This window comes from Ochotona curzoniae, unplaced genomic scaffold (assembly GCF_017591425.1).
Source record: "Ochotona curzoniae isolate NIBS_2020 unplaced genomic scaffold, NIBS_Ocur_1.0 scaffold_1852, whole genome shotgun sequence".
NCBI classification, from domain to species: Eukaryota; Metazoa; Chordata; class Mammalia; order Lagomorpha; family Ochotonidae; genus Ochotona; species Ochotona curzoniae.
In genome coordinates this window covers 491,445-503,380 of record NW_024467087.1, presented here as the reverse complement: position 1 = coordinate 503,380, position 11,936 = coordinate 491,445, and the positions used below count along the sequence as shown (strand labels likewise).

Below are 11,936 nucleotides of genomic sequence, written 5' to 3'. Positions count from 1 at the left end.
TGAGGAGGAAGGGTGCAAGAGGAACTCTCTGGGCCTAAGGAACTTTATCATGAAAATAAAGAATTTATTTAAAACTGAAAATAAATGAATAAAAGGAGCAACAGGAAAAAGAAGCATAAGGTAAATGTGTAATAAGTGTTTGATCAGGATGATACTCTGCCGGCTTTACCTTCAGACCAGAGGTGGTCTCCCCAAGAAGACACTGAACTTATCTGGACAGTAAGATGCTGGACTCTATGCTTGGTATATGCTTGCAATGAAAGAATCTCAACTGAACTTGAATGGTGGCAATGCAGCAAGGTGGAGGAATCCACCATGGGGAGAGGGTTAGGGGAGGGGTGGGGGGAATCCCAATACCTATGGAACTGTGTCACATAGTGCAATGTAATTAATTTAAAAAAAAGAGTGGGAGTGAAAATTAGGCAAAGAATACTTTTTTTTTTTTTTTAAAAAGTACCCCGGCACAAGTGTAATTGAGAAAGGGTTTAATAAACAGCCGCTAAACATTGCACCAAAGCATTTGGAGACACAATTTATATACAGAGGCAAAAGTCAGGCTTCCAATCTAAGTTCCTTTAGACAATCATTAACAGCCCTACCCACCCCCACCCCCATCCCCACATAACCACACGACTACACTCTTCTAGTCATGAATTTACCTATAGACACAGTCTTAGGAAAAATGGGACTAGCATGCATCATCCCAGCAATGGCAAGGAAGCAGGGGGGTGTGGAGGATGGATGAAAAGGCAACCAGCAGCTAATGAGATACCCCTTAAGAGCTTTGTTTAGGGGGTGGTCAGGGAGAATTTGCTTATGGTGCCATCATTGGTGTTACCTTGGGCATCTAGGATACTCTAGATTAACGAAGGTATTCAGATCCAAACTGGTTGCAGCTGCCCTCTTAAATGGTCTCATTTCAGTGAGCCATGACTATCAAAAGTGGTCTCCTTTGGTGACACACTGTGACTTTCTAAAGATATTTTTGTCCTTACAGTTCTAACCCATGACCAGAAGGCCTGCTGAGATTGTGCTGATTTTGAGGCCCAAGTGATCCTGGCTTCTCTGTCCTTCCTTCATTTTGGCTTTTAGAAATGGATACATGGCAATTCTTTATTAAAGACATTTGTAATGAATCTAGTCAAGTCATTCAAACTTCTGGACTCCATTAATCCACCATATGTGTGTGTGTGTCATCATACCTCACATTAAAATTAAGAATAATGGGACCAAAACTAGCAATAAAATTAATCATTTAGTGGACTTAAACATTGACAAGAGATATTTGCATGAATATCCAGTTTACCCCCTCATAGAATCAGCATTAACAGAACACCAGACCCTGAAATGGTGGCAGCAAAGTAGCTGGTCTTGGACTGGGATGTTGAGTTTTGAGGCTGTGGAGAGAGAAGTTTGACTTGAACATGCCAGTGCCCTTCTCTTTTAAGCCAAACTTCAATTCTCCACTACCCTCTATCCAGTATTTTTACCAGTTGCCTTGGCAGGGAAATGACTTTCCTTTCTTCTCTTCTACATATTTTGGTGTAGGCATTTGATCTAGATAACCTCGTTCCTATTGGTATCTTCTTAGTTCAAATTTTAAAATGCCTGAAAGCTTTTTCTCCTGAGGAGTTTGCCAGCTGGTTAGAATCAATGGCATGGTTGCAAAAGGACTTTCCTAGAGGGCAGATAGACCAATAAAGGTACTATTTTCCTGAGGGACTGGACATAGGGTGCCAGCCATTTTGGTGCCAGGCCGGCCCAGTTACTTCTTACATTGTAGACAGTGGTGAACCTCAGTTGTCCCCACTTACTCTAAGCCAAGAAAAAGGTTGGGCTGTGTTCAGGGGCTCTTGCCCTTGCTGTTAATATTTATGCTTCATATGCCTTACTATTGACAGGGAAAGTGGTAGGCAGGATGCATGGATTAGCCTACCCAACCTGTCTCTCAAGTGAGTCAGAGTCATCTGATTAAGACAGTCAACAATCATCCTTACCTTGGACCTCCCAGACAGACAAGGCTCCCACTACAGGGAAGAGTGTCTTCCTTCTGTATTGGGCAGAGCGCAATAAAATTCATGCTCTGCTCTCAGCTGGCAGGAGTTGCAGGGAGGGAGGAGCAATTCAGACTAATATGAGCAACCAATCAAATGTATTTGGCTCTGATGGGGATACATTCAGCAATATTAGAAGGACAAGTCGTTTAATTGTGTGTGATTATTTTTTCCATCAAGATTCATGATTGGTACAGCTTGAGAGAGGGTCAAAAAGAAAACTCCTGAACCATATGAAGGGGGACTCTAGGGTTGGGTGCCTGGATGTTGCATGGGGCATTCAGTGCTCTGGTTGCTGTGCTGTCACCACCATTTACTGTTTGCGGATCATGCCCTTGATAGCTGACTCCCTGTTGACATATGTGGCCCAATACACCAGATTAAATATGGCAAAGAGTACAGGAAAGATGATGCGAGAAATTTTGTCAACCTTGCTGACACTGTTGTAGGTCTTGGTCTCAGTTGGGCTGTCCTGTACGTAGGTGGCCTTGGGTGAAGCAATTATTGTCGGGGTAGAAGAGGCACTGGGAGCAGCACCCTTGGAGATGGTGGAGAACTCAGTGTCCTTGGCCAAGTTGATGGGATAGGTGGTTCCCACGATGTTGAATGTGGAGCTGGCTTTCTTTGTCGGAGCTGCTGTTGTTTTCTTCTAGAGGCCAGAAAAGACAGGGGAGAAAAGGAGAACAAAACAAAAGCTAATTGATTCCTTATAAGAAATAGATTTAGAGGAATAGTGAGAAGGAGCCATGAGGGAAATTAAGCAACTGGGGCCACACGACACTAAGTAATCAGGTTTATGTCTAAGAATATTAGAAAATAAATTTGAAAAAGAACACTTTTGTCATCTTGGCTCATTATGCTTAGTATGCCCTGCTATTGATAAGCTTTTGGATAGATCAGCTTTTTTTTCTTTGAGCCTCGCTGTTTTTTTCCATCTGTAAATGAGGATAAAATAATTAGCAGGATTGTTTGCAAGGATCAGATGAAACAGTGGTATAGGAATTAGCACTAAGCTATGGAATTTTGGCTATATGTGGGGTCTTAGTTATTATACGGCTTGATCCTCAAAGCAACCCTATGTGTTAGGAAGGAGAAATTACTCCCATTTGACAGACGAGAAAATAAAGTCTTCGACTAAGTAGCAGAACCCACACTTGCAGTTTTGGCTTATGACTTTGGTCCAGAGCTGCACTATTCTGCCTTTTATAGGCACAAGACATTTTTTGGTTACCCGAGAAACAACTCCAATACGCTGCAACCATCAAGTGGCACATCTCCTGTGAGGAAGAGAGCTCCATGAGTTGGAAAAGTCATTACACCTTAAAACACAATCAATATTATTGCATGATCACATGGATCATTACAACAGCATGGCACCCTTCATACCCTGTAAAACATGGTTGACAAGCTCAGGGATACAGTAAGGTTTTGCATTTTTTTGGTAAGATTTATTTATTTTTATTGCAAAGTCAGATACACAGAGAGGAGGAGAGACAGAGAGGAAGATCTTCCATCCGATGGCTCACTCCCCAAGTGGCCGCAACGGCTGGAGCTGAGCCAATCTGATGCCAGGAGCCAAGAGCCAGGAGCCAGGAGCCAGGAGCCAGGAGCTTCTTCTAGGTCTCCTACGCAGGCGTAGGGTCCCAAGGCTTTGGGCCGTCCTCTGCTGCTTTCCCAGGCCACAGGTGGGGAGCTGGATGGGAAGTGGAACTGCTGGGATTAGAACCGGCACCCATATGGGATCCCAGGCATGCAAGGCGAGGACCTTAACCACTATGCTATCGCACCGGGCCCAGGTTTTGCATTCTTGCAATGCTGCAGACAATTGCCTCAGCCTCCCCCGCTGAGCTACACAAATGACAGTGAGCTTACTAGGACATTACCCATTTTGTTTATTGTTTCAAGCAAAAATACTCCCACATATACATGCTTGCTTGTCACATATATGTGGGAGTTAAATGGAGCTGTGGCTTCCCTAATGCCAAAGAAAGAGGAGACAAAGCTTAGCCCTAGATCAGAATAGAAAGGGTGAGCTGCAGGAGAGGTCAAGAAGCCGCTTACTTCAGATCCAGGCCAATGACAGTGGCCTAGCCCATAACTATATATTGTTTACTGCCTCATCCATCCTTCCCTGACTCTTGGGAAGAGTAGTGGCGAGCTTCACAAATGCATGTGGACTTTTCTTGTTCACTCCTGCTCTTTCTACATGGTTCCTTCCTGAGCTTTTCTTTCATTTGTCTGTTACTGATCACTTCCTCCTAATATCATTTTTCTTGCTTATTTAAGCCATTGTCCTATTTTTGTTGTTGTTGTTTTTCCCCTTAATGGCCTCACTGCCATTTACTTTCCTTATTGATAACTTGTGCCTCACACTGACCAAATATCAATTCAGCCAAGAACTATGCTAGGTACTTAGGGTGTAGTAGGTTAAAAATGGGAATCAAATTTTAGATGTTGTCTTCTGGCAATCCAGAAGCGGAGTGTGGGAGAGAATCTTGTGAATACTTCATTTTCATGTAATGTGATCACAGTTCTAAAAGATGTCAACAAAATGATGTGGGAATTCAGTAGGTAAAGGGAGAAGGTACTTGCAGGTGTTGGAAAAAGAAGTTCAGAGAAGGCAGTCAGGTTTGTTTTCTGGGCCACAATCAGCAAGAACTCCTTAGATGCAGTGAAGAACAAGGCACAGATCAAGGCACTGTCTGACAGATGACAAGGAGACCCCTGTAGCTGGAGCATGATGTGCAGGAAAAGAGTTACAAAGTCTGAATCTATGTAGACAAGCAGAAGCCAGATCCTGAAAGCCCTTAAACACTATGTACTCAGGAAGGGAAAGGATGACAGATAAAGAATTGTTAGTTTAAGTAAATGAGATAGTCTTAATTATTATAAGAGCAATATTGTTCTTTGTCTTTGAGAATTGAAGTCATGAGACTATAAGTGGAAGGGTGACAAAACTTGACGGCTTGTCAGAAGCATACAAATGCCTTAAATTTACTACATGAGATTCATTTATATTTAATACATTCATTGTACGAGTAGAGTCCTGTTGCTAAATGATTTTGCTATTAAAAGAGCACTTTTTACTTATTTGCCTGTTCCTTTATTAATTTATTTGGTAATTTTTCCCATGGGCTAAGCCAAAAAATTTGTTAAAAGACCAAGAAAAGAAAAAAGAAGTAAAGAAGAACAACAACAAACCACCCTAGCTTGACTGGAAGTTTTCACATTCAAGTCCATTATTTCACTTGTTCATCTTCAAATCTGGGTTATGACCAAAGTCTCTGAATAGCAAACAATTCTCGTTAGCTCCACAGGCACTTTGTGTTCTACCATTGGGAAGAAGCAGTAATTAGTTCCAAACAGATTTTTTAAAATAAGAAAACCACTTTTAAAATTCTCTTATCATCTCCCAAATAAAGCATTTTAGTCGGCCTTTATAATTTTTAACTAAAATCAGAGAAATCAAAGAAAAGGTTATAGCATCAAGAAGACAGGAACAAGAGGCAGAAATTAAGGGTTATTATTTCCCTGTTTCTGTATCTTGTTTTGTAATATTTCTCATTGCTTTTTTAATTTCAGAAATATAAATTAGGCAGCTTTATTTTTTCTTTTCCATCTTAATTTAATCTTAAATTTTAAGATTTAACAATTTTAACATGTTGGCATTCACTTTGTGTGACAATATCATATACATATACATAGACACGAACTATTTTTTTTTCTGGAAAACAGGGCTATTAATACCAGTAAATGCAGGATTCATGACAATGATCATAGATGGAGGAAAGAAGGCTCTATTGCCATGTAGATGGTAAAACTCAGTAATGACAATATTCATCTTTATACCAAATAAAATGACATCCGCACATTTTATATGTGTGTGTGTGTAAAATTACACACACACACATATACACACATATAAAATTCCACAAATAAGAGAAAACGTGTCTTTTTATGTCTGCTTTATTTCATTTAGCACGATGATCTCCAGTTCCATCCATTTTGTTGTAAATTTCAGGGTTTCATTCTTTTTGAGGCTGAATAATATCCCATCCTGTATGCATACCACATATTTCCTTATCCAGCAATTTTTGGACCTCTATATTGATGTTATATCTTTGCTATGATGGCTGATTTAACTTAGACCACATTTCCATTCTACTCCTACCTACCTTAGACAAGTATCCGATCCTTAGGTACAGGACAGATACTTACTAAATGGAAGAAATGAGTCACTCCATTGAAAGTTCTCAATGTGATTTCTTATTCATCTCCTGTGAGTCTTGCCTTCTGCCATACAGACAGTGTATCACTACAGTTCAGTCTAAGGTAATGTCCACAACAAAAGCCTGAAAATGACTCCTCAAAATTCCTCAAGCAGCCTGGCAGCCTGACTCCAGCACAACAACACCCTTGCTTCTTGAAAGGCTGGCCCTCCTGTTAATTATTTCTTAAGCTGCTAATTAGAGTGTTAGGTAAGTCTCAAATACATTTGAAACCCAACAAGGACCTCAAAGGATGTACATACCAGGTTCAATGATTCTGGATCAGTTCCCTTACCAGAACTCAGTTTTCCTGAGTCCCAGTTTCTAGAAGAGCAATAAATCAATTAAATATATGCCATGTGGGATTCAAAAATGAATCAAGTCAGCATCAGTATTTAAAAAAATCAAACATCACAGTTTAAAGGTGGGAAAATGAGATTTAAAGGCCATCAAGGACATGAAAAAGATGCTGAAATCATTATTCATTGAGTATATGAAAGTCAAAACCAAAGGGAAGGACAGGCCTTACAGTTAACATACCAGTTGGGACATCCACATCTGATACTACAAGGCCTGAGTATGGCATCCACATCTCTGATTCCTGACTCAAGCTTCTGCTTATGCAGACCCTGAGAACAGTATCGATGGCCCAAGTAACTGCATTCCTGCTCCCCACATAGCACAGATCCATTCTGTTCCTGGACTTAGGTCTCAGCCTCAGTTGAGTGTTGGCTATCAGAAATACTTGGTGAGTGAACAAGCGTATATAAGCTCTCCCTTTCTGTCTGTTTATCTCACAGATGAACAAATAAAACTGAGAAGCCACATGGAGATACTACCTCACACACATTAGGTTGGCTACTATCAAAAACCAGAAATGAAAGAAGGTCAGCTAGGATGCACAGATGTTAGAATCCCTGCACACTGTCAACAATGATTCTGTCATTATACATTATGCCATGGTGCTTCCTCAAAAATTACAATAAATAACTATCACATAGCCCAACAGATGCAGCTTTGATACATAAACCCCCATAATTGAGATCAAGGTCAAAAAAATAAATTTATACACTCAACTTCATAGTGGCAGAATTCCAAAGAGTCAGCTGGTAGCAACAACTAAGTATATTATTGTAAAAATGATATTTTAATACATGCTACAGCATAGATGACAGTTGAAGACATTTTACTAAGTGATGTCAGTGATAAGAGAAAAAAATGTTCTGTAACTACAATTATGTAAGGTCCCTAAAGCAGCAAATTGTTACAAAATGCTAAGACAGGTTAGGGAGGTGGGAATCAGGATATAAAGTCTTTAATATTACAAAGTTATAATTTTTCAGGATGAAAATTTTTTCTGGAAATTGGTTTCACAACAAACTTACACAACACCAGTGAACTTACAAATAGTCAGCATAATAAATTTTATGCCATATGCTTTTAACCACATGTGAACACACACACACACACACACACACACAGAGTACTTCACAATTTGTGAAGAAACAAAATTTTAAAAAGTATTTTTGTGTAAACCAATTTTTGAAGGCTATGTGTAGATTTTCATTAATACGCATTTTTCCACAAACTTTTTGAAGTACTCCCATATACATGGATTAAAAAAAATACATCAGGCCCTATGTGGTAGCCTAGTGGCTAAAGTCCTCAGCTTGCATGTGCCCAGATCAAATAAGGGCACTGTTTCATGTCTTGACTGCTCCACTTCCCATCCAGCTCCCTGCTTGTGGCCTGGGAAAGCAGTGGAGGACGGCCCAAAGCCTTGGGACTCTGTACCCATGTGGGAGAGCAGAAGAGGCCCCTGGCTCCTGGCTTCACATCAGCTCAGCTCCGGCCATTTAGGCCACGTGGGGAGTGAACTGACAGATGAAGGATCTTTATCTCTGTTATCTCCTTCTCTCTGTAAAATCTGACTTTTCAATTAAAATAAATCTTTTAAAAATTCATCAAAATAAACTTGTGTTTTGATTTCATTGTCTACAATCTCCATGGCATAAACTCATACATATTTTCTCATATATGTGTGACTCAAAGGTGTTACTCACAGGAAATCCTATTTGATGAAAAAGACTCATTAAGTCAAAACTAAAACATAAAGAAGTAAGCACAAATAAGAAACTCTCAGAGAAGCTTGAATCAAGCAAGGGAATTCAAAGGAGCAAAGAGGTATGTGGATCTGGAGGGCGAGAAAGGGATGGGGTATGATGCAGGTGGAAGAAAAAGAATTGATGTAGATTGTCCTGAAATCCTGAGATACATTCAGAATGGAAGTGGAGAATTACCCAGGTTCAGAGCACAACTGAGAAGAAAAGAATGGATTAAATTCAGATACTGTCTCTATTTTGCTTGGGAAAAAGCAACAGAGTAATTTAAAGCAAATCTCATATGAGTTTCACATTCTTCATGGGAAAGATGGAAGGGTCAATATTTATACTAGATTTAAGGGAAAAGAGAAGATAGAACAGATTAAGGACACAGAGAAGGACTACAGATTGACGAACTAGCAAAATTCAAGACTATAAGTCATAAATATCCATCAATGTGGAAAGTGAAGCAGGGAAAATAGAGAAGTATGGATGAGATTAATCACAGATTTATTAAATATTCCTGGAGTATGTGCTGTGTAACAGGTTCTGTGCTACATGCTAGGGGTGGAGCAGTGTTCACAATGAACAACAGTGATATAACTGGATGAAGTGGATATCAAAGATTACATCAAATTGCATACAGTATAGGAGTAAGGAAAAGTTGGACACTGTTGGAAAGAGGAAATGAAAAACTGACTCCCATTTGTAAGAGCAATAGTTTCCTCAGGAAACAGTAGGTATTAAGTAAGCAGAAAAAAAAGAGAAGGTGCATTTCATTTTCTGTTTTATGATGCAGCATAACAGTGCTGTGAACTATTCTGTTTACAAGAAGTTAGGCCAAGTACCATTTTTTAAAAAATACAATAATATTTATTGGGTTGGAAATGTGTTCTAGTGGTTAAGATGCATGTATCCCCTATTAGACTCTGCGAGGCAATGGTGAAACACAAGTGATTGGGTTTCTGCCATCAATGTGGGAAACCTGGTGCCAGGCTTTGGCTGTACCCTGGCCTGCCTGGCCAGCCTGGACATTGCGTGCATTGGGGGGTGAGAACCAGTGGATGGGAGCTTTCTCTCTTTCTCTCTCTTGCATAAATTAAAATTTTAAAAACAGATAATTTAAAAAATAAAGTAGTATTTTTGAGCATCTACTATAAGCTGTACCTTGTGCTAGTAGTCATGGATGACGTATCTAGTCCACATAGCAACCAGCAATGGAAAATGGGTAAATAGAAACCAATTTTTTAAATTACCAAAAATCACGCAGCCAAAAGTAAGTGCACATAGTTTATGTAATAAAAGGTGCATTTTGCAACTTCAATATTATGTTTAATATTATTTCAAGTTATTTCATAAAATTGCATAAGAGGAATAAATTATAGTATTCTATAACACAGCAAGATAGATATCATAATCAATTTATTGTTATTTAAAAATATCTGGAAGAAAATATTTTCAATTTGGCCAGCACATGGAAATGATAAATATTCAAGATAATAGAAATGCTAAGAAATTATGAATATTTAAAAGTACTTCTAAGAATATTTAACTTACTTTTAATTGTCAAAGTTTAATTCATTTTCATTTTCATTTTAAAAATTTTATTTTATTTTGAAGCTGACATAAAATTTCACATATTAATGGAGTACCATATGATGTTTTAATAAACACAAACATTGTACAACATTCAAATCAGGACAAACACAGGCTCCACTTCAAATGTTCAATAGACTAATCATAGTGGCAATGAACATAGTTTTAAAAAACAGAACTTGAGGGCCAGGGCAGTAGCGTAGCAACCTAATCCTTTCCCTGTTATGCCATTTTCTGCATGGATATGAGTTCTAGTCCTGGCTGCTCCATTTTTCATTCAGCACCCTGCTAATGGCCCGGGGAAGCAGCAGAGCGTATCCCAAGGCCTTAGGCCCTTGAACACACGTAGAAAACATGAACGAAGCTGCTGGCTCCCGGCTCCAGACCAGTCCAGCTATGACTGTTGTGGCCATTTGAGATGTGAACCAGTGAATGGATGATTTTTTCTTTCTCACCCTCTCTCTGTAACTTTGACTGTCAAACAAAATCCTTAAAAATAAAATAAAATAAAATAAAATAAAATAAAATAAAATAAAATAAAATAAAATAAAATAAAATAAAATAAAAACAGAACTTCAAAGCTTATAATGAAATTCAGGTAACCATTACTCTAATATACCCCATGCTATTTTCCAGCTCCTCATAAGCCATGATTTTTAGTTCTCTTAGTTAATACTTCAGCTATTTCTGTATTTCTAAGTGTATCTTTTCTGTTATCAGTTTTGCTCACTACCAAATGTCTTTTCTTTAGTAATAGTGTTTTAGCTCACTCAAACAGTCCTTCATATGAAGACAACCATTTTTCTTCCAGCAGTTTGTAACATCATTACAAATCATCTCACAGATCTCTCCAGCCAGACTAATTCTTGTGCATATTTACTTGTACTAAAACCATCATCTTAGCACTTTCCTTCCTTTGTAAATATTTATTTTTAAAGATACGTAGATTCACTTATTCTTCATAAATGAAGAGAAGTGTTAAATTCCGACCAGAGCAGTGGTATTACGGTGCAGTGGGTTAAACTGTGTTTGTGACACTGGCATCTCTGAGTGTCACTTGGAGTACTGGCTGTGCTGCTTCCAATTTGGCATCCTGCTAATGTAACTGAGAAGGCAGTGCAAGATAATTTTAGCACTTGGGCCTGGCCACCCTTGTAGGAGACCCAGCTGGAGTTTGGGCTCCTGGCTTTGGACTAGACCAGCTCGGACTATTTAACTGTTGTGGCAATTAGGGAGTAAGACCAGCAGCTGGAAACTAATTCAACTTCATTCTTATTCTCTCATTCTCTCTCTCTCTCTCTCCACCCTCCCATCTCTCTTCTGCTGCCTTTCACATAAAGAAATAAATCGTTCTAAATCTCTGTTCCAAAAGTATGTGAATTCACAAATCTGAACTCTACGGTAGATAAAGTTTCACTCAGTGTGAAAAATTTTTATCACCATTTCACTGTTCTATGATTCTCTGAAGAACAGTGGAGCAGTTCTGGGATCACATATGCCAGTTCTTTGTAGCATATTTGGATAACATTCATGCAAGTCTGGAGATATGAACTTACCTTCCTGAAGCAAAAATTTTATTTCACTGTGTTCATGGTTTGTCCCAATCTAGTTGGCTTGTTATTTTTTCTCCACTTTTCTTTCCCACTCTTCCAACAATCCAATCAACATTTATTCAGCTTTTACTGTGAGTCAGAGGTCATGTAAGTCTCTTGGCTAATTACAAATGTGATGCAGATAAGTTCCTTCCCTCAAAACGCTCAGTATAGTGAGAAAGTAGACAACTCTAATACAAATAATTCATTTGATATCAGGTGCATCCCTCCCCACCAAAGAAAAGTTAAATGTTTTTGGATGATTCCAGAAAGGCTCTTGGGATAAAGCAGCATTTCATCTGAGTTCTCAAGAGGGGCTTTCAC

At 38.9% G+C, this 11,936-nt stretch overlaps 1 protein-coding gene across 2 annotated transcripts in view; it reads right to left on the bottom strand.

The window, feature by feature from the left end:
* Window positions 1-2,212: 2,212 nt before the first annotated feature.
* GABRA3 (gamma-aminobutyric acid type A receptor subunit alpha3) overlaps window positions 2,213-11,936 on the bottom strand; it is a 220,692-nt gene continuing 210,968 nt past the window's right edge. For both annotated transcript variants that reach the window (XM_040999901.1, XM_040999900.1), the window contains one exon: window positions 2,213-2,703. In XM_040999901.1, coding sequence (XP_040855835.1) covers window positions 2,368-2,703 — 336 coding nt within the window. In that variant the 3' untranslated portion in view covers window positions 2,213-2,367. The remainder of the gene's footprint in view (window positions 2,704-11,936) is intronic.